This window comes from Rattus norvegicus, chromosome 8 (assembly GCF_021556685.1).
Source record: "Rattus norvegicus strain SHRSP/BbbUtx chromosome 8, alternate assembly SHRSP_T2T, whole genome shotgun sequence".
NCBI classification, from domain to species: Eukaryota; Metazoa; Chordata; class Mammalia; order Rodentia; family Muridae; genus Rattus; species Rattus norvegicus.
In genome coordinates, this window is record NC_141541.1 from 72,746,261 (window position 1) to 72,769,477 (window position 23,217).

Below are 23,217 nucleotides of genomic sequence, written 5' to 3' on the forward strand. Positions count from 1 at the left end.
TTGACCATTTCTGTAAAGACACCCTTGTGTGTACCAGTGGCAAGCAATGAGTCACCGCTCTCATTCTGGCTTCTGGGAAGCCAAGAGTATCCAAGGCCACTCAGGCAGATCACTGAGGAATGTGGAGAAGGGCTCTGGGCAGTGGGTGTCTCCCAGAGTATGAAAGGACGGATCTCAGGGATGAGGCCTGATCTCTGACTTCCAGGATGCTTGGGCTCCATGGTGAGCCCTGAGATGCACTCAGGGCAGCATACTGCTTCTGTTGCCCTGGAGAAATATTCTGTTGAGTGCTTGTAAGAGTGCTCTTGGGGCACAGGGTGGCAGAGGCAACATTATTTATGTGTTTAAAGGGTTGAATTGGGAGTCACCTTTCTTTTATTGTTTGATCCCCTGGGAGAAAATGAGTCTTTTTCAGGCTTTCTGGCTCGCGACAGTGGTGTTCTCCCCTGCCAGATGCTCTCTGAGAGCGAAGCTTGCAAGGTCAGGCTTCGGTCCTCAGTCATCACAGCTGCCTGCTATGGCTTTGTGTCACCTTCCTCATCAACTAGCCAGCATATGCCTGGCATCCGCTCTGCATGGTCTGTGGGTCAGAAGGAGCAGCAGACAGGGGTCTTTGTCCTCTGGTGGCAGAATGTTGTCTAGTTGTCAGATGACCCCTCCACCCCAATATGCGGGTGATGACTGGTGGCAACCTGCTATGAGTGACATCCATGAGGACACTACAGATGTTGTGGGCAGAGAGAGAAGTTGCCAGAGGTGGTGCCCTTGTGACTTTGAGACTCAATGTCCTTGTCTGTAAAGTGGGGATAACAGATCTGGTTTGCCTGTTTAAGGGGGCTGGCAACAAAGGAAGAGACAAATATAGGTCTTAGAAGTCAAAGAGTGGGCAAGGGGTGTGGCTCAGGCTGTAGATGCTTACCTACTGCATGGAGCTTGGTTTAGTCCCCATCACTGCACAGGCAGGGCCTGGTGGCATGGGCTTGTAATCCCAGCACTTGAGGAAAAAGTGGAGGAGTATAAATTCAAGGTCATCCTCAACTTCATAGCAAGTTCAAGATTAGCATGGGGGATGGGTGACCCTGTCTCATAAGAGAGGGAGGGAGGGAGCTAGCCTGCACTACATTGTACTCTGTCTCAAACAAACAAACAAATCACCCCAAGACTTAGAAATTAGAAAGGGCACCAGATGACTAGTATCTAACTACTCCAAAAATAAAGTCTGAAGTCTGTTTGTCCTTCTTCAGTCTGTCCGTCCTTCCCTCTTGTCCCTCTACCTTGCATCTTTTTTTGTTTCTTCCTTTCTTCACACATCTTCAGGATCTCTTCCCTGTGTAAATCCTGTGGCTATTACAGATCAGAGAGGGACTGAGGAGAGAAGACAGGGAAGGAGGAAGAAGGCAGGCGTCTCACGGGATCACTTTGAGAAAGTTGGGGTGAGCGAGAGTGAGGCTCGAGGCTCGTGTTTGAGTCAATCGGTGCCTTGCTCAGTGTGACGCAGATGGAAAGGTCCATGTTATTGGGTGTTGGGTGAGACCTGCGGGATATGAACGTTGCCAACCTTCCCTGCTCCCTTACCCTCCCTCAGGCACTGTGGAGCCCCTGGAGAACCCGCTGCCATCCAGGTCTCGGTGTAATGGAGACCTGGTCCCTGTAGGGAGGTGACTTCTGAGGTCCCCACTCAGCAGCAGGCAGAGGTCACTGTCTTGCCCATAGACAGAGGTAAATATTTCCCCAAACTTTCCAGCTTAGGGTGCTGTGGGGTGGGTCGCACACTGTCACTGGGGCTGGCTAGTGGATGCCGATGGATTTCTCCAGCAGAGGCTCCTGTGGGCAGCCACAGACTCTCCTGTCTTCCAGTTTCAGTAGCCTTTGTTTTCTATATGTGTAACATGTCCTCCTGGCTCAGGATGCAGAAGCAGGATCAGCTGCAGAAGCAGGTGAACACTCGCAAGCTGCTCTCCTGGAGGAGTTACTGACTGTGTGGTCTTTGTAGAAATGTCTGAGGTGTGTTTAAGGACATGTATACCCTTGCCCCGTAATTTCTCACAGAGGATACCGTTCTGATCTTTGCCACTCTGGCCCAGCTTCCTAGACTTTACTGTACTGATGCCCTAGTGTGTGACTGTATTTTCCTACTGTGGTGTGCGTGTATGTGTATGCATGCGTGCGTGCATGTGTGTGTGCTGATTTTGTCTTTTTCTTGTAGATGGTTGGTTAGTTGTGCCCAGGCTCCTGCTATTGTCACCAGTGCTCGTGCGCATGACCTTGCATCCTGTCATGTGCTCAAGTATACTGAAGCTAAGCTTCCCGCCCCACCCAAAGACACAGGGTAAACTGAGTATGTGGGAGAGGGTCCCTAATCTTTCACCCCAGCTGTTTCTCTACCTAGCTTCCACAAACCTACTCTGGCACTTTATGCTGACCCATTCTCTCCCTTTCCCCATTTGTCTTGCAAGCTTAGGTCTGTCAGAGAGTCCACAGTGGGGAGAGTCTTTCCACCTCTGAGTCAACATGCAGCCCTCAGTCACTACTGTCATTACTACTTGTGCTAGTAGACGTTAAGTATTATTTTAAATAATGCTTAAACAATCCATTTGCAGGCAGAGGCCTCTGACTCATAGGCTAGGGCAGCAAAAGGAGGTTAGGGCACAGAGGAATCTTTTTAGTAAATCTCATAGGACTGAGATTTAAAACTAGCAGGACCCTGGGCTGCTTGCTGGGGAAAATGCGATGGGTACTGAGTTCCTAAACCCTTGGTGGCCTTTGCACCAGATGGAGTGATGGCCTCAGAGCAGGCTCAGAAAAAGACTACTGTCAAAGGGAGGATGGTTCTGTAGGGTGGGCGCCATGCATCCTAGCCATACCGGTCTGTCAAGAGCCTCCTTCGGATCCAGAGAGAAGACTCCGGAAGGATGGTCAGGTGGAGTCAGAGGGACCTGGAGCCAGAGGCAGAGAAGAGCAAGCTTGGCAGCACTGCAGGCAAACTCTGAGAAGGCAGATTTCAGTGCAGTGAAGCGTAGAGCTTTCAGGTAATCAGAGCTGTCCAGAGTATCAGGGACAATGTGGATTCATTCCATCAAATATCCAACAGCTGTTTACAAAGCTGCTCAGTGCTCGTGCTGTGCCGGACCCCAGGATGTGTCGGTGAGAGTAAAAGAGTATCATTCTTCCATTCAAGAGCCAAGCAGTGTCATGTGACTCGTGCCATGTGATCAGGAGGGGTTGAGAAGGTGCTAGAATGCACCACAGGACCACCTACCCTACCAAGGCGATCCAGGGACTGCTTCCTAAAGTGGGTGACATTGGAGGTAAGACCTCCATCAGTCATGTTCAGAAGGGATGCTAGTTGGCACAAAGGCCTGGGAGCTGGAAAGAACCATTTTCCCTTGAGGATATGGTTGTAGCTGATTGAGGCTGGAACAAAGCAACTGTTTGCTGCTGATAGAAGGGGGTGGACTCTGGCACTTGGTATAGGCAAGGAGCTACAGATGTTCATGGCTAATGACGTAGACGTGGGGTCGTTACCTGGCTCTCTCCGGGAAGATACTATGCTTCTGAGTGTCTTCAGAAGTCTCTGAGCTCAGCATGTCTATATTTTTCCATGTATGTATGTATGTATGTATGTATGTATGTATGTATGTATGTATATATGTATGTACTTTTGTGTGCTTTCATATGTGTTAACACGTGTGTGGGTATGTGTGGAGGCCAGAGGTCAACCTCAGTTGTCTTCCTCAATCTGTTTCCACCTTATTTTTGGGGCATCTCTCACTGAACTCAGGATTCACCTAGGCTGGCTTGGCTAGTGAGTCTCATCTCTGCCTCCTTTCATAGATCTAGTGTTAAAGACCTACATCTCTATACCTGTTTGTTTACAAAGGTGCTGAGGATCGAACTCAGATCCTCATGCTTGCCCAGCAGGCACTTTACTGACTGAGCCAGCCCCTAGGCCCTGAGCTCAGCAAATCTGAGGGTTAAACTCATGCCACCTCTTCTAAAGCCAGGTGGTTGTGTCTTAGCTGGGATTTCTGAGACCTTGCCAGTGCCTCCTCAGCCAAACTGTAGGTTTTATCTTGTTTTGTCCTACAACCCTTGGATTGCTTTATAGGTAGAACCCAGGGGCTTTGTAACGTGGGTCATTTTAGTTGCTCAGGGTTATAAAGCCTGCCAAGGAGACACGCGGGGACTCCCGCCCAAGTCTGTCCAACTGACAGCTGCATGCTGGCCCACTGTCATCTGCCTGGGACCTGTCTGATGGAACACAGGGCGCACAGAAACTGCACACTGGTTCATCTATCCATCCTCCATCACCACCTCTCTGGGGACCCTGTCACTCAAACCATGAGACCAGCTCCTTTGAGAAAGGCTAAGTTTTAAGAGAGAAACGGAACTTTTTTTTTATTAAAAAAAAAAACAGTGTTGAAAAAGGAAAGAAAGAAGGGAAAACACTTGACAAGCCTCATGCTTTGCTTGCCTTGTAGGTGGCGAGGATCAATTTCCTAAAGAAAAAAAAAATCAATCAGTTGGAATGTGTCTTTTTGGAGAAAGTCTGGCATCTGTCAAATGGGGGAAAAAAGACCTAGAAAAAACTCCTTGGGTCCTGTGCTGGGGGTTGCTGACTCAGGCCGTATGTTCCGATGCCATTAACAAGTTGAAAGCTGTTGCCCCTTGCAGGGACACAGGGTGGGGGTTGGAGCAGCTCAACTGTGAAAATCCTCTACAAATCTGGGAAGGCTGGGCTGTCGAGAGCCGAGCTCGGGCCTTCTGCACCCACGGAGGTTGCTGACTGCCATGCCACGGCTTTTATCAGGCCCGGTGGCAGGCTTGCTGTATGCAGGAACCTGATAGCAGCGCTCTGACAGGTGGCAATTTTAATTGGTAAACCATTTCTCTCTGTTAAGCCATGTTTGAGGCAAGTCAGGCTAATATCTTGGGGTGATTGGTAGAGATGTGAGGGAGGTCCCCTGATGCGGGTGGGGTGTATGGGGTGCTATCATCTGGTGTTTGAGGATAGATGGCTCCCCAGGGCTCTAGAAAGGGACAGAGGCTTGTCCTCCCCCACTGGGTTTGGCTGTGACAAGACAGTCTGTGCCAGCTGCGGTCCCTGGCATTTTTTCTAAGAAGCATTTTCCAGGGCTCGGATGTAGCTAAGTTGGTAGAGCGCTTGCCTAGCATTCTGGAGGCCCTGGATCTCATCCATCCTCAGCACCACAAGGATGGGATCGGTGGCACAGCACCCTGGAGGCATAGGTAGGAGGGTCAGAGTTCAAAATCTTCTTCTGCAACACAGTAAGTGGAGGCCAGCCTGGACTACTTGAGACTTTGTCTCAGAAACAAACAAATAAACAAACAGAAAGACAGACACATGAGCAAAACAAACAGACAAAAACCCTTTGCCCTCCCGCCATGGACGTGGGGTTTAAGCATAGCCAGGTGGTTTAGCTGAGTTAAGCATTCACCCTCAAGCGGATTGGTGTGGCCCACACAGGAGCGAGTAGGCCATGGATGGGGAAGGGCAGGGGTCCAGTTGGTGTTAACTATGCTTCTCTCTTGCCTGGCTCCACGCTGGAACACTGAGATATTGAACAGAGGCCTCTTTCTAGCCTTTGTGGAGTTGATGTGAGTTCTGTAAGTAGAATGGAGAAATGGGTGCTGTGGCCTATGGGGCCAGCCACGTGCTAGATAGCAGGGAGGGGACCTGGCCCAGCTTGGGGCAGGGTCGGATAGTGTAGTCATGAGGAACTTCCTGGAGGAGGTGGTATTAAAGTGAACATGCCAGGTAGACACATTTACACACACTCCCTATTCGCCAGTACAACTCTGAGCCCCCACCATGAGAGACAGATTTTGGCAACTGGGACGTGGCCTTCTTGTATTCTGTTCTCTGAGGGTCAGAAGAGAAAGGGTCTATACACACTGTTCCTATCGGTGGATTGCTGTTCACCAGTGTGCTGACCCAGACTGTGGCTTCCTCCAACCTGTCCCCATAAGCATAGCTCTCCGAGGTAATGTTGTCTATCCCTCCTTGTGTCTACTAACAAGAAACTCTTCCTGGCCCTCACTTGGGTTTTTGGATCATTTTCTGAGCTGAAAGTGCTACTTTCAGCTGGGACTATGATGTCCCAGGTCCTCTTCCTAGTCCTGAGGAGAGGATAGCAAGATGAGGAGAGGGCAGAGCTGTAAGCTTCAGCTGTAAGCTCTTCAGGTTTCTTCAGTAATGCTCCTGGGTTGCAGATAAGGCAGGGGAGAAAGCCGGGCAGCTAATGAGCGGAGAGGAACCCAGAGACAAATACATAACACTACACAACCACAGCCAACCAGGGAACCACAACAAAGAGGGTGAGGGTTCTGCATCCTGCTCAGAGGGTGGCAGATGAGGCGGGATAAAGTGGAAACTTTCTAAAGTGTAAAGTCAGTTATGTCAAAGGACATTTAGCTGAAGCAGACACAGGAGAAAGGATGTTCTGCTAAAGCAAGCAGGTGAAAGGAAGCACGATGAAGGATTCTCCACTAACAACGTACATGTATTGGTTCACCTTACAGTGCCTCACAGAGCTCTGTTTATGACTCCACAGAGAGAAACTCACCAAAAAAACTTCTGGTGGTGTTCTGGTGGTTTCTTGCTTCTTCTGAGGACTTGGGCCAACTGGCAGAGTGATGTCAGCTGATACAGATTCTCGTGGAGCTTTGCTAAGACAGACTCAGGTGGTGAGGCAAGAAGTCACGTGATGCTTGGAGAATGTATAAATAGGACCCAGTGGACAATGGCGGCAGGCTTGCACAGCTAGCTTTGCGATGCTTCGTGGTCTCTGTCTTTGCTGATCTTCACTTTGGCGACTTGGCTGAGCGGCTGTTTCTGCTAGGTCGTGCCACTGCAGCTGATGGGTGTTTGCTGACGGCACTACTGAACCATTATTAAAAGTAGATTTTGAAAAAAATTAAAGACAGTAGGGTGGAACTTTCAGCCCCAGATCTCCACATCATGAGGGGTTTGTGCCCTTTAGACCCTTCCAGCACTTCAGGGAAGCTGCTATCTCCCTAAACTTGACTGTTCATCTCCCGGAGTCAAACATGGCCACCGCCACCCAAAGCCAAGTCTAGATATGCTGACAAGATCCAGCCCACTTGACTCTTCCTTGGCTGGGGAGGGAACTCAGGAATAGCGATCACAAGGGACTGGGTGAAACTCACCTACAGATTGTTTCAGAAGCCCCCTGAAGATGCCTATGTCCCTCTCCACAGACATACATACATGTCATATAGGGGTGTGTGACCTTGGCAATGGCAGAATCGTTCATACTAAGCAGGTCACCTCAGAATTGGTACTTAGGCCCACTTGGATGGAGGTCATTTTGTTTCTAAGCAGAATCCAATGACAACCTGGTCTGTGGCTCCTGCCAGGAATGCTAATGTTGAGTTGATCAATGTGCCTTGGGGCACAGGGGAAAGAGGGGTCATGGGAAGCTCCAGAAGCCATAGGCCATGGAATCCTGAGGCCACTCTGTGTCTGGACCCTCAGGCTTTTCTAACCCTCATGAGGGCTGGGGCCAGGGAGCATGGAAGTTGTCTTTATTTGTTTTGACCTTTTCATGCGAGGGAATTTTATAGTTTCATTAACTACTTAGACCATTTGCGAGCAGCCAGGCAAAATATATTGCCATGAACACCTTGGGGACTCGTGGGTTGTCTTGGTGGAATGCTAATAGAATGGAGAATTGATTCAAGGGGCTCTCCACCATGAGGGCCAGCCAGTGGTCAGGAAGGGCCAGTATTGTCTCCGGAGCTTGTCCCTTGAGGAGACCCCAAGTCGGCCTTGAGTTTTGCTTGGCGCCAAGCTCTCATCCTGGAACCCAGTTGCCTGTGTGAGCTCTTTCTTCCCCAAAGGCTGCCACTCCAGCTGCTGTCTGCACCTCAGACAATGTCTGTACATTGTCCCCACACCCAGCGGCATTTTGTATGTGTGTACACACATATTTGTATGTGTTCAGCTCCCTCTCTCTCCCTCTCTCTTCCTTCTCCTGTCTCTCTTTCTCCATACACTTAGTGGAGTTTGTGCGTGTGTGTGTGTGTGTGTGTGTGTACACATGTGTATACACATGCATGTATGTGTGGAGACCATAGGACAACTTTGAATGTTGTTCTTCCAGCATTGTTCACCTTCCTTTTACTGACACATAGTCTCTTAGTAGCCTGGAGCTCACCGATAGGCGATGCTGGCTGGCCAGCGGCCTAAGGGATCTGCCTCCCTAGCACTGGGATTATATATATGCGCCATCACACCTGCCCTCACTTACACATGTTCTCAGGCACAAACTCAGGTCCTCTACTAAGGTATCTCTCACACCCCTCAAGCTTCGTTTGAATTGTCTCCCCCCAAACCAAAGGCTGCACTAGAGCCCCGCACACCCAGAGCTAGAGTGGTGGTGGGTCATCCCCCAACCCCTCCATTTTATATTTCATACAGGGGGGATGGAGGTCTGGAGGAGCTCCAGCTAAGTTCTTATAACAAGTCAGCACCAGGTCTGGCACGGCCGCTTGTTCTTTGCCACCTGAGGCCCAGGTGGCGAGGCGGCATATGGACAAGAGAAGCCGATTAGCATTAGGCATGTGTGGGCTCAGACCTTAGCATGGCTCTGGACCAGACAGGCTTCCAGTAAGAGACAGAGCGTTTAATGAAGAGGATCACTGGGGAGAGTTTAATGGTAATGTGGTTGTTTTTATAAAAGCCAAGAGAGGGCTGCAGAAGTAGCTCTGTCCGTAGGGTGCTTGCCTGCTGTATGTAGCATCCTGGGTTCTCTCCCCAGCACTGCATAAACTGGGTGTGATGGGGTGCACTGTAATCCCAGCACTTGGGAGGGAGATGCAGAAGAATAACGAATTCATGGCAGTTCTCTGCCGCACAGTGAGTGTGAGGTCAGCCTGAGTACCTGAAGCTTCGTCTCAGAGGAACGAACGTAGGCAGGGAGTGGAGAGTGTCTACCCTTATAAGAAATGGCATCGCATCTATCTGAGGCCCACTGCCACCCCTCAGGCCTGAGGGCTCCCCAAGACCATAGACCCATGGTGCAAACCCTCTTCCTGTCTCTTGCTGGTTGTTCCCACAGGCTGGATCCAGAGGCTAGAGGATGAGGAGGCCTGGGACGCTGTCCATGGAGGTCAACCCTAGGCACAGGGAGGGGGAGGAGGGCAGGACGGGGTGGAGACTTTCCCAAGGGGTCAACACTGGCTTGTAGTCCTGATTTGCAGGGGAGGGGCTTGTGTCACTGACAGACCATGATACAGATACAGGTAGGGGAGGGGCGGTTGAGACAAAAATGTCTAAAAAGGCTGGAGGAGGAACAAAAGGATGAGGAATGGGAACCCAATACTTCTCTTCCTAGCCAGATGTGCAGGTTATCTGGACTTCTCGAGGGCATTTTCCACTTGGCAGAGGACCAGAACCTAAGATTTGGGCAGGGTATGCAGAGAGGAAGGGCTGCTTACACAACTTCATTTCCTGTCACACTCATGCCACGTGAACAAGGCATTGATCACAGCACAGGTCTTCAGTGACTCTTCCGTGTTACCAGTCTCTGGTCCCAGGAGAGAAGGGTGGGACTGGATAGAGTATTAGTCAGCATAGTGGGTGCTGCAAATTCTGCTGCCTGGCTGGGTCTCGCTTGTTCCTTTGGGTGAACCAAAGCTAGACTGACTTTCTTTCAGATTTTCTATGTCTTTTGGACTTGTCTTATTGTCTGGTCATACTGGGGAGTTAGTTCATGATAGAATAGAGGAAGAGGAAGAAGCCTTTAACTGTCCATAGTCCACTTCCCTCCCATCAGGACCTTCCAGCAGCAGGGACCATTCCCACATACAATGCTTGGGATTCAGTGTTCTGGGCTCAACTGACCATCCATCTTTAAAGAACTTCTCCACACTGCCCTTAATGTTCAAGGGCATGTATGGAGATGTGGAAATTAATGGATATGCCTGTGTGCCAATAAAACTTTATTTACAAAAACATGCATCGGGTCAGGCAGCACCATTTGCAGAGGAAGGAAAGAAAGAAGCTCAGTGCCCAGCTCTAGGAAAGGGAAGCAAGAGGGACTAGAGTAGGTGTCTAGGCATCACCTGAGGCAGGGATGGGCAGGAAGACAGCTGGTGTGGTCCTTCACAGAGTCTGCCTTCAGACTTTGTAGGATGTAGTCCTGATTTAAAGTTGAAGACACAGGGCTGAGGAGGATGAAAGGCTTGGTGTCTCTGGCACGGGTGCAGTTGTCCCCTCTCTCCTTCTCTATAGCCCACACCACTGTCTTTTCTAGCCACCTGGCTTGGGGGTTAGTCCATTGTGAGCTAAGAGACAACTTAGAGACTGGATGGCTTCTCTGTGAGCTTGTTCTGAGGCAGAACTCCCTGTTCATGCTACACTGAGCTCTGCTAGGCCGGAAGAGTGTTGGACCCACAGACACTGAGCATCCACTTTGTGGGCGCTTACCAAAACTGAGGAAGAAGCAGTCTATATTCCCTGGAGACCTCAGAGGGGATCTCCCAGCGGTTAGCATCTGAAAAAATTATGATAGTGAACTTCCCAAAGCATGCTGGGTAGGCCTCTGGTTGAGTTTTGCCTTAGTTTGGGTAGTGTTGCTTTGATGAAACACCATGACCAAAAGCAACTTGGGGAGGAAGCATTTATTTAGTTTGTACTTTCACATCATGCTCATCAAAGGAAGTCAGGATAGGAACTCAAGTGGCGCTGGAACCTGGAGGCAGGAGCTGGTACAGAGACCATGGAGGGGTGCTGCTTACTGGCTTGCTCCCTATGGCTTGCTCAGCCTGATTTCTTATAGAACCCAGTGGTGCCAGCCCAGGGATGGCACCACTCACAATGGTCTGGGCCCTTTTCTAGCAATCATTAATTAAGAAAATACCCTACAGGTTTGCCTACAGCCTGATTTATAGAGACATTTTCTTAATTGAGGTTCCCTTCTCTCTGATGACTTGGGCTTGTATCAAGTTGACATAAAACTATGGCGCACAAGATGAAGATACTTTGTGGAATCTCTAGCCCCAGCATATAGAAGGTAATCAGAAAATGGAAGCATATAGGAAATGACAATGTGGTGGCAGCTGTCACCTGACTTAGACATCAAGTCCAGATCCCATAGTATATACCCCACAGGTGTATGTGAAGATCCTGTGGTAAAATGACTGTCTCTGTCTCTCTCTCTGTCTCTCTGTCTCTGTGTGTGTGTGTGTGTGTGTGTGTGTGTGTGTGTGTGTGTGTGTGTGTGTGTGTGAGAGAGAGAGAGAGAGAGAGAGAGAGAGAGAGAGAGAGAGAGAGAGGGAGAGAGAGAGAATGTTGTGGGAATATGAAGAGGTTTCAGCAGTCAACAGCTCTTGCTTTTAGACACTATTTGTGGGGTGTTCATCAAGTGTTTACTTCTGTATTACGGTCATTTACTCAGTGGGGTGGGGTGGGGAAGGGGGGCATGCACGCGCTGCAGTGCATTTGCAGAGATCAGAGCTCCATTTACAGGAGTTGGTTCTCTTCTTCCCCCATGTGGGTTCTAGGGATTGAACTTACATCAGGTTTTTGCTCTCATCCACTGAGCCATCTTGCCAGCCCCAAAGCATTTCGTTTTATCTTTTCAACAGCTATGAGGTAGGTACAACTGTTCAAGGCATGGAAGGGGGTCATTTGCTTATAGTAGTGGTGGAGTAATGGTAGTTGATAAATCTGCTAACAGACCCCTGCAGACCACTTATCATGGACCACAATGAAGGATGGGAGTGAGGGTAACTCTGTGCATGTGCGTGCGTGTGTGTGTGTGTGTGTGTGTGTGTGTGTGTGTGTGTGTGTGTACGTGCTATCCTCTGGAACTGCTCTTTACCTTGATCCTCACAGTCCGTGAGGTGTAGCTTGTCACCATCCCCCACTCAATGGAGAGAGGGTTGGCACATAGGTGGAGGTGAGCAGAGCCACTGAGTAACTCCTGCAGGGCAAGCCTCTGTGTCCTGGATGCCATGTTCTAACTCACCAACCTGCTTCTTAGCAGCAGTGTTCCCAGTATGCCAGGAGGTTGGCAGACGCTAGAAGCAAGATTGGCTGGGAGGGCAATGAGGAGGGGCTGAGGGAGAAGTTCAGATTTCTTACTAGGGCTAGAGAGTGGGGGTGCTGCCCACTCCCCTTGACTCGAGGCTGGTCTCGAGTGTGCACTGTGGTCCCTGCACATGAGCATGGACATGCAGTGGAAAGAGAGACTTGACTAAAGCCTCCTGGAAAGCTGCAGGAGCCAGATAGAGGGATGGAAGGGTCCTAACCCAGTCCCTCCAGACGGTCAGCTATATGGCATCAGGAGTCAAAAAAGGAACCTGTTACTTCAGGGACAGGTGCTGTGTGAGTCCCAGGCATCTGTGGAGGGGCTGCTTATCACTAGCTCATTTGAGGTTCTGGGGTTGGAGTTAGACTGCCCAGTCTCAAGCCCAGACCCACACCCACACCCACACCCAGACCCATAGCCACACCCAAACCCAGCCTTAGACTCAGACCCAGACCCACACCCATACACATTCCCACACCAAGCCTTAGACCCAGACCCAGTCTCAGACTCAGATCCACACCCAGACCCACACACACACCCACACCCAGGGGGTCATGTCATCTTAATGACACTAACCTTCAGGTGACTCTCCTCCTCTCTTTCCCCAGGTGTTCAAACAGTAGCTCAAATGCCAGATCTAGCAATCCCAGCCCCAACTGTTTGTCATCAATATTTCAGGATTCAAACATCTGTCTAAACAACACCTATGAAATATGAATAGGTTGAGGTTTTAACAAGCAGACAGTGTGGGCACAGCAGCAGGACAATGAGGAAGGGGGGGACAATGAGGACTTGAGGAAACATAGGGAGCCTGGCCACACCTTGCAAGTTGGTCTGGGTCATGGGAGTGACTGCTCTGCATGTGTTGGTTGGATACCAATGTTCTGAACACGGCTAAGCTAGGGGTTGTGGCTGCAGTATGCACGGTGGTGCTTGACAACCTGTACTCAGGGTCTCCGGGGTCCTGCAGGGGGCCAGGAGAAAAAGCAGTGCTCAGAATAACCAAAGGCCATTCCTGCTGCTCAAGGAGAGGACACAGGGGTTAGGCAAGTGTCCAGGTCTCTGGGATCTGAAGAGACGGATGGCAGATGGGAAACTGACTGAACCCTTGCTCTTCTCTCTTTCCCCTTTCCAGGGGTCAAAGCCCCTCCCTCCCCTTGCAGGATGCTTAGGTCTAGAAACTGGCTCTGGCCTATCTCCCACTCTCACTGACCTCCCCCATCTCCCCGCCCCCGCCTGTGCTGTGTCTTGGTCCTTATGTTCCTGTTCCTTAGCCAGGATAGGGAGATGCTGAGTCTGAGTAAAACAAGAGCTCACAGTCTAAGCACACTGTCCACCCTTCAATGGCCTCCATCTCCAGGAAGCTCACCCTGCATTCCTGACTGTCTGACAGGCCATGTATACCTGAGATAATGGGTCCTAGAGCTCGGTTTCCCTGTGCATGCAGTGAAGGGGCTGAGTATGACATTCTCTTTTCCTGAGGTGTCTTCCATACCCGACATCCTGCAGGTTTGGAATTTATAAAAGATTCCCACTACCTCGGCATAGACCCCAGGGTCAACGTTTAGGCTTTCTGTACTCGGGGAAGCAAATAGCTGGTGTTGTCCTTACTAAACTGACAAGCTTTGATCTAAGCAGGTCTAGCTGTACATCTCACAGGGTCCTCAGCCTACAGGTACAGTGACAGAGGAGAGAGAGCAGCAAGGTCAGCATTGGGAGCTGGCAGGTTCCCAGGAGCTGGCATGAGATGGGGAGGAAGAGATGGGCACCTGCTTTCCTGTGTGTTTCAGGGACATAGATCCGTTTGAACCCATGTAGAAAGGGTTGGCACAGCAGTTGGCTAGGGTCTTGGTAGTACCCATTGGCAGTCTCTGTGGCTCTACGTGAAGTTGGTCCCAAGATCCAGAATCAGCCTGATTCCCTAGTCAGGGAGCTGGGGGAGCCATCTGTAGGGATCTCCAGCCCTGGGGCTGTGCATATATATCCTTAGCACAAACCAGGGCGCTCCTCCAAAGCCACTTGTTTAGATTGTGTAGGGGCTGACTGACCTCTGACCTGGTGTCTCCCTGCTTGGGGACCTAGACAGAGCTAAGGCAGAACCTATAGGAGAAGTAGCTCCAGGGCCAGCATCTGAATGAAGGGAGGGCTAAAAGACCCCACACCCAATCACAATGTGGCCCATTGTCACACCAGAAAGCATATAGGCCAGGCAGGTGGGTCAGTGGTAGCCACCCTACACTCACCCTAGGAGGCTACCTGCTCTTCAGCCCAGGCCAGAAGCAGACAGCAAGATGGATTCTCACTGCTTTGAGAGTAAAAGCCCTTTATCTCAAACCCACCCGGGAGATTGACAGGGTTGATGATAGCTGCTGATTTCCCGAGCTTGCAAAATTAGTGAGGGTAGCTCGTGGGGGTTTTCTGTAATTCTTGGCTGATGGATTAGGTGGTGGGGCAGATCTCTTGAGGAGCAAAGGGTGACCTTGGAAAATGTGGATTCTATCGAAAGGAGAGAGCAATAATCTCGCTTCCTCACACAGGCTGTCAATAAGCCTCCTCGGTGCCAGTGCGGTGGACAGAAACTTTGCTCACTGCCTAGCCTAGCGGCTCCCGGGCTGTAGCATTTGACTGCGTGATAAGAAATTACCAGGCACTTTCTAATTACAATTATCATCATCGTGGATGTCTCTCTTAATTACTTTCTTATAATTAGCTGTTGCCTTTCCCCCTCAGCATTTGTATACTTTGCAGATTTGCTGACATTTGAGAACCCCAAAATAGGGATGTTTGAGGAGGGGGGCAGGAAGGTGGGGGCACAGTGCCTGCTCTTGCCAGGCAGCCTTCTACATGAGGGCTTCACTGGGGAGGATCTGGAGCCAGTCAAAGGTGGAGGGGGCAGGTTTGCTGAGCGGATGTGGCGGGAGTTTGGGAGTGTGACCAGGAGCTCTAGCACTGTCCAGGCTCCACAAACCAAACACTGAAGTTTTTGTATTTTTACATTTATTTTGCCTTTAATCACGTGTGCATATGTCTGTCTATATGAGTATATGTCGTATGTATATGAATGCCAGTAGAAACTGGAGTCACAAAGTGGTTGTGGGTTGCCAGGTATGGATGCTAAGAATTGAACTCAAGACCTCTGGAAGAGCATCCAGTGCTCTTAACCACTGAGACATCTTTCCAGCCCCACCCCCTACCATTCCACCACCATTTTTCTTTTCTCCTTTTTCTTTTTCTTCTGTCTCTGTCTCTCTGTCTCCCTTTGTCTCTGTCTGCCTCTCAAACTCTTTGAGATAGGGTTTCTCTATGTAGCCTAGGCTGGCCTCAAATTCATCTTGTTCCTCTTACCTTAAACTCCTGAGTCCTGGGCTCACCGGTGTGTGCCACCAGAGCTAGCCTGAAGGAGAGAGATGGTGCTTTATATAAGTCGTGTAGTCCACCACCAGCCTCCAGCTTGCTGTGCAGCTGAGGATCACCCTAAGCTCTTGATCTTCCTATCTCCACCTCCTGAGTGCTGGGATTAGGTGTGTGATACCAAGCATGGTTTATGAGGTGCTGGGGATTCTCTGTTAACTGAGCCACATCTCCAGCCCCGGAAGGAGATATTACCAAAAAGCCAAGGCTGCACTGTCTCAGGCTGGGGTTTCATTTTAAGAAGTGAGGCTGGGGCAGACACAACGCCCTCTTGTCAGACCCACTTCAGAGTTAAACAACGCAGGTCATATTAAATTTGATGTTTATCCACCAAGTGAAAGATACGTCTGAAGCATCCTTAGCGCCAGGGACCCCTGACAGAGTGGCCTCTGCTCTGGGCCCAGATGGCTGGTTCTCACTGTCTGCTTTTCTCTCTTCCCATGCCCTCAGCTCTGTGCACCGAGGAGTGTATGCATGGCCGCTGCGTCTCCCCGGATACCTGCCACTGTGAGCCTGGATGGGGAGGCCCTGACTGTTCCAGTGGTGAGTCTGGGGACTTTGGGTTCTGACATGGGAGGAGGTGGTGACATATGCAAGATTATTCTTGTGTCAGGTGGGGATGGCTAGGGGTTTCAGAAAGAAGCCAGCTGCAATTAGTGAGCGACAACGTTTGTTGGGGCCAAGGGCTCTAGGGGATGGAGAGGTTTATGGCATCTGTGAGGGTTGTAAATGTAGAGTTGGAGGGGCCATCTGCATAGTTTACTTTCGAGGACCCACCTCTGTGTATGGTCTTTGAGAGTTGGGATGAACTTAGGATGTCATGTGTACCTGTGTATAGATCATTAGGCCTGGTCTTTGGTTTGGCTGGTCCAGAGAATCAGTTTCACGGGTGCCCATGGGTGTGCAAGGGGCTGCTGTGTGAGTCTGGTGATTACCAGAATATGTCTATGTCCCCTGCAGTAGAAGGGGACACCCCTAGGGGGAGGACTCTGTGTTCCTATGTCTTCGTGCATGGAGAATGCCCACTTCTCAGAGAAACCTGCCTGGTTAGGAGGCAGGCACACCTGTGGATGGCCAGTGCCCCATACCAGCATGGTACGCTCTCTTTATTATGGCACTGGTACCCTAGGGGATAGGTGTATGTATCAGCCAAAGCTTCAGAGACTCGCTGCTGGGGGTACAGCTGAATCCTCCACCTCCTCCGCTTCCAATGGCCTCAGATCACCTTCTTCCGCAGGCACATCCTATAACCAGTCAATGGCTGTCTAATGCTGTGAGCCTATTGGCTTTTCAGAGGACTTGAACAGTATTAGAGCCTCATTTGCTTCCTGCTTTGAGTTGCGGTAGTCTTTTTAACGGTGACTTTGAGTGAAAATAGACTCAGGCCAACTCATTACAGCTCTAAGCCTCACTGTTTGTGCATCTTGGGGAGCTACCCTTGAGTCCCCTATCCCACAGAGGCTGTGACCATTGTAAAACCTTAGAGATTCAAGTGTCCTCACTTGGGCCTTCCTTTTGCTTAGCTCCTTTGGGTCTGTGGAGTGTGGCATGGGTAACCCGTATTTTATGACTAATATCCGCTTAAATGAGTACATACCATGCATATCCTTCTGGGACTGGCTTACCTCACTCAGGATGATATTCTTGTTTCATCCATTTGCCATCAAAATTCATGATGTCTTTGTTTTTGTATAGCTGAATAGTATTCCATTGTGTAGATTTCGGACCCCAAAGGAGATTAGGATCTCCACAGGAAGAACAACAGAGTCAACTAACCTGGACTCTTGGGGCTCTCAGAGACTGAACCACCAATCAAAGAACATACACGGGCTGAACCTAGGCCTCCCCACACATATGTAGCAGATGTGCAGCTTGGTTTTCATGTGGGTCCCAAACAACTGGAATGGGGGCTGTCCCAAAATCTGTTGCCTGTGCATGGGATATGTTCTACTATCTAGGCTGCCTTGTCTGGCTTCGGTGGGAGAGGATGTGCCTAGCCTCACAGAGACTTGATGTACTGGGGTGGGGATATGGGGTTTCTACTTGCTCAGAGGAGAAGGGTAGGGAGTATGGGGGAAGGATTGTGGGAGGGGGTAACTGGGAGGGGGTAACTGGGAGGGGGTAACTGGGAGGGGACAGTGAGTGGGATATAAAGTGAATAAATAAAAGAACAATTTAAAAAATGTAAAACCAAAACCAAACAAAACCAGAAAAACCCTTAGAGAGGGGAATGGTGGGTTCACACACACTGACCTGATATAGTTTGTGTGCTCTCTCCTGCTCTCTGCTGGGCCAGGCAAATCTAGTTGTTGTCTTTTGATATGCAGATTTGATACACGATTCCTATGTCTAAGACTGGCCAGGGCATTAAAAAAATGCCAGCTGAAAGAAGGCAAAGGATGTGGTTTTGTCTAAGGTCTTAGTGACTCTCCCGGATCAAGGGCGGAGGGCATATCTAGTTGGAGCTTCCAAGAAGTCCTCTGTAATGTGTGTGGGACCCCCACATGGCTGCACAGTCTCCACCAACACCGCTGCCTTAAAGAAATGCTATAGCTGGGAAGGAAGGCTAGACAAGAGAGAATGAACCCGAGGGATGTGTGAGTTAGCGTTCAGCCAGCTTTCCTGTGAAATTGAATTCCAGGAAAACACAATGGGGGAACTGTCCAAGGGCATGTCCTCTGTCCATGTTTCCTTTGATGTAATTTTGCTGACAGTGGATCTTTGGGTTAGAAATATCGGACTGGAGTGAGTGAGCCTGCTGGGCTGGATCTACCTGCTGCTGTTGCTACCTCTTCCTAAGGGTAAGGGTTGCCTGTAAGGAGGAAATGAAGCCTCAGTCTCTCAAAGGTGCGTGCTTACAGCTGACTCAGTGTTATGTAGACAGTGGGTCTGGAGGGCCCTCTCTTTGTCATCTCTGGTTGCCTTTGATGAATGGGATTCGACGGTGTTGAGCAAGTCTTGCACCAGAATTAGTTTACCAATTACCAGGGCTACTTCATAGAGTAATACAAGGATAATTCCACCCCCTGTGTCATCATGGTCAACCCCACAGCTTGCGCCCTCTCCTCTAAATCCTCCTCCTGAGCTGAGGGCCATCATCTCTGGGTGACTACTGGCTCACCTGCTCCTTCAGATCTACTCAAAGGCATATCCCACCTGAGCCAAAGAAAGTCCTAAGAGATGGGGGTTCTGGATGAGTCTGTTCTATTATTACTGTGAACAAATACCTGAGAGAAACGATCTGAGAGAATGGACGTATTTCAGCTCACAGTTTCAGAGAGTTCAGTCCACAGTTGCTTGACCAAATATCATGGTGGTAGAAGTATATGGGAGAGATCCTTTACTTCACGAAAGACAGACAGGAAGGAAGGAAGGAAGGAAGGAAGGAAGGAAGGAAGGAAGGAAGGAAGGATGCCAAGGACAAGATACCCATCAAGGACTCAGTCCTTGTCACCTACTTTCTCCAACTAGTCCCCACTTCCTAAAGCTTCTGTCAACTCTTGAATAATGCCACCATCAGGGAGGACAGTTCAGCACATGAAGCTGTGGGCTACTTTCTACTCGGTCTGTAATAGCCCTAGTTCATTTGGAGGGGAAGCAGCACATGAGTAAGGGAATTCATGGATTCTCACTTCAGAGCATTGGAAGTGTGAGGAGTATCAGGCTGAGGGCGTTCCAACCTTGGCTTGAATCCTTCTTGAGAGGAAACTCACTGCCCTGTGCAAGCTCATTGTGACCATTGGGAAATCCTCCATTCTCCCCAATGGAATCATTTCTCTGCTTCCTACTGGTTGGTATTTGCTCACAGTGAAGACTAGAGCAGGCTGATGGATTGCCGTGATCTTTTTCTTGGCATGCCTGGAATTTTTCCCAAGGAATTCATTGGACAAGGCCACAGGCTGTGGATATGGCGTGAGTCATCCCAGGTCAGAAGGTAATAACCATTGAGGTTATGTGGAAGAAACGGGGGGCCTTCTCCGACGGCTCAGCCGTTCCGTTATTACAGGACAGCCATTGATCTCCTCCCTAGCTTTTCTCTGAGATATCTTATGTGATATCATTTGGGATGCCTCCCATCTGTGTCTTTTTTTTCTGTAGCCTGCGGCCTTTATTTCCCATTAAATTATCGTTCCTATATCCAAGCATATAACAGGCTTGCTGTGACCAATGTTGAAAGGGAACAGCCTTGCTGCTGTCTGTGCTGCCATCGATTGCGCTTGACGCCCCCACCGGACACTTTCTTGTCTTCTTATTTCCTCTTCACAGCACCCATGTGCTGAGGAATTGTTGGGCTTATTTTACAGTGGAAAAGACACAGCACAGAAAGGCTTTAAGTAGCTCTCATCAACACAGCTAACCAGTACACGGTGAGAGCAGATCTAAGTAAAACCCTGGTCCCCAGGAAAAGAGGCGAATGTTTGTAACCAATGAGCTGTCTCTCCCGCCCCTGAAATAGGCTTTCAGTATGAAAACATAGTTACTCTCAGGAGAAGGAACAGCCTATTTATAAGCTCTGACCCCAAGACACGTTGTTGGGAGAGAAATCAGTCAGGAAACACAAATATGATCAGATTTAGTCTAAGAGTTGCACCCTGCTTGTGTTGCTGGACATCCGTCTGCCTGCTCTGCAGCGCTTGGGGAGGGGCGGCTCTCCAGGTGCAGAGTGAGTTCCTGGAGCGCTCAGCTTGCGTGTGTGCATGAGACAAGAACGTGTCAGGTTGTCTTCAGTGGGAAACACTGGGCTTGCTTGCTTTGGAGTTTTTCCCCCTTTAATTTTTAAGTCATACCTGTTCACCTTAAAAAGAAAAATCAAAGTTTACCAAGAGCATGGACTCTGGGTCACAGCCCCATGGTCACCTGTTCTGGCCTTTGGGTAGTGGTGACGGTGGCATTTCTCTGACATTTGCATGCAGTGCTGAACCTGGAGCCTGCGTGCGTGCTAGCCCGAAATGGGCTCTTCTAATTAAATCCCAAGTTGTACACTCATTTCCTTGTCAATAAGCGTTAATCTCCTTTAAATTTTTAATGGCTGTCTAGACTTCCATTCTATGGTTTACTAAGTGTACTTCAGTAGGCTTGTCTGGTGAGCATTTACGTTGTTTCTGATCCTTCCCTGTCACTGGATCCTTTGGGCCTGTTAGATATAAAACGGAATTTTTCACAATTGAGGAAGTACAAGATGCATCTGAGCTGGGTCAGTTGGCAGAATGCTTGCCTGGCACTTATTACCGTGTATTTACCCCTAGCTGTGTGAACTGGGCATGTTGGCAAAAGCCTCTGACCCCATCACTCCAGAGGTAGAGACAGAAGGGTCATCCTTGGCTATATTGTGAGTCTGAGGCCAGCCTGGAATACATGAAACTCAAAAGAAAGATCAATAACAAAAATACCCTTTTAATGTGCTATTGGTCGACACTTTAACACTAGGTATACAGCAAAGCCAACACATGCACTGAGGAATCCTTTGACCTGGAGTTGATGAGAACTCAGAGTACGGGCAGAGGAACCTGACTATCCTTGAAGAGGAACATCGCTCTGAACTTGAGCTTGGCTCTCTGGTAGGGGCCTCCTGTGCCCAATGTGTACTATGTAGTCTTTGAAGCCTACCCAAGGCAGCTGAGTCACCCACAGACACCTCTTTGTTCTAGAAGTGCATATGAAGAGCCAATGAGATGTTCAGTCGGTGTGGATGTTCACTGCCAAGCCTGACAACCGGAGTCTGACGCCCAGGATCCACACAGAGGAAGGAGAAAACCAACTCTTTCTTACATGTCTTCTGACCACTATATATGCACATGCATGTGCATACACATGCACACATGCGCATGCACTCGAGCACACACACACAGAGAGAGAGAGAGAGAGAGAGAGAGAGAGAGAGAGAGAGAGAGATGAGCAAGCACTTGGCAGCTCCATCATGTGTGATGTATGCCCCCTGGTCTGCAGTCTGCTGGGTAAAACAGTGCTGTTTCTAAGTGGCCAATGACTGATCACAGCCAGTGACATAAAGACAGTCACCACAAGTCACCTCCCTGAAGATTTCCCTCTATGCAAATTTTGGCACAGACCTTCCAAGAATATTCTAGGGAGTTTTTCAAAATCTTGGGATTATGTATGTGTGGAGAAGGGCCTGGGGTCCTGGGTGAAAATGTCGGAGCCATTCTTCTTGCACCTGTCTCTCCCTCCTCCCCTCCAAGGCCCAATTTCTTCAGGGGATAAATTCCCGGAAGTGTCAGTGAAGGATGTAAATATCCGTCATCTGGTACCTGCCCCTGCCCTGCCTTTTGCAGCTGCCAAGGGATGGAAGGATTAATCATTTTGACAGTCCTCAGGGGGACAAATCTGGCTCTGAGGTGGGGATGGGGCTCTCCATGCTCTTAGAGACTTACAACCCCACCGCCTAATTTCTTTTAAGGGCCGTCACTAATTTCTTTCTGTTCTGTGTAGGCAGGAGGAGGACGGTCTCGCTTTACGGATTGTTTGAGCTCTTCGACCAAGCAATATGGGAAAATGGAGTGGCCACATGTTCAGCCATAAACCTGTGTCCCATGTAATAACGAAGCACGAAAGAAAGGGACGTCAGTTTATTCTGGATAAGGACAACAGAGTGGCCCTCATTAAATTGCACGAGGCTCACGAGTGGAGATAAAGGGGGAAAGAAGTTTTGCTATATTGAATATCTAGCTTTTTAAAGTAATTAGGAATATTAAAGCACTGACAATGATTGAGATAGAAACATTATTCATAACTTTTATTTCCGTGCTGGGCAATGATCCAGTATATTTCATTTATGAGGTTTGAGCTGTAAGGAGAAGGATGTGAGCCAATTCCTAAATTAAATATGCCCTGTTAACTTTTATAAATGATGCCCCAGAATTAACTTGGAAGTTTAAGCTTTCATTGTATTATTTAATTATCTTTCCTAAGCCCCACTTCTCTGTTCCCAAGGAGGTTTGGGGTTTGGGTTGTCCACAGTACAGTGGGATTTGGGGTTTGGTCTTAAGGGATCCTCAGAAGAGCTGGGTGGGATCAGAGTACGAGAAGCTGCCAGTCTCCCCAAGAACCTTAGTTGCCTGAAGAATCTCTTCTGTTTTTGTGTCTCAGGGAAAGCCTGTGGCAATAACTGCTCAGCCGTGTCCCTCAAGCTCCTCCCAACTCTGGGATCCTGGGCTCTCGGTGGGCCTGCCTGCCCAGCACCCCTGAGGAGTGACTGCAGCAGGGCCCAACTTCTGCCAAGTCCAGGGTATTATCTTAAGTAGTGGTGGGGCCAACCTGTCTCTATGTTAGTTTTGCAAATAAAATACCAAGCTGGGGGTGTGACTGAGTCAGTAGAAGGCATGCCTCACATGGATGGGACACTGGCACTCAGGTGGTACAGGCAGGAGGTTCAAGAGTTCAAAGTCATCCTCAGACACAATGAGTTCAGTGTGGGATATATGAGATGCTATCCTAAACATAATTACGATTATAATTATAAAAGGAAAGAAAAGGAAACCCCTACCACCTCCAACCTGTGTCTATGTTCCTGAACTAGCTGGGGGCCTGCTTGGTTACACAGATTCTCAAACTGACCTTTAACAAATTGTGGTTAAAGTACGAACGGCGTAAGATTCACTGTGGTAACCATTAGCATAGACATCATTCTTCTGACATCAGTACAGTCATGTGGTTGTACACTCATCAACACTGACCATCTCACAGACACTTTCCTCTTCTTCAACTGAAA

At 49.3% G+C, this 23,217-nt stretch overlaps 1 protein-coding gene across 24 annotated transcripts in view; it reads left to right on the plus strand.

The window, feature by feature from the left end:
- The window catches only part of Megf11 (multiple EGF-like-domains 11), a 325,831-nt gene that overhangs the window by 139,619 nt on the left and 162,995 nt on the right, over positions 1-23,217 (plus strand). For all 24 annotated transcript variants that reach the window (XM_087563863.1, NM_001430418.1, NM_001430421.1 and 21 more), the window contains 1 exon segment: positions 15,942-16,034. In XM_087563863.1, coding sequence (XP_087419989.1) covers positions 15,942-16,034 — 93 coding nt within the window.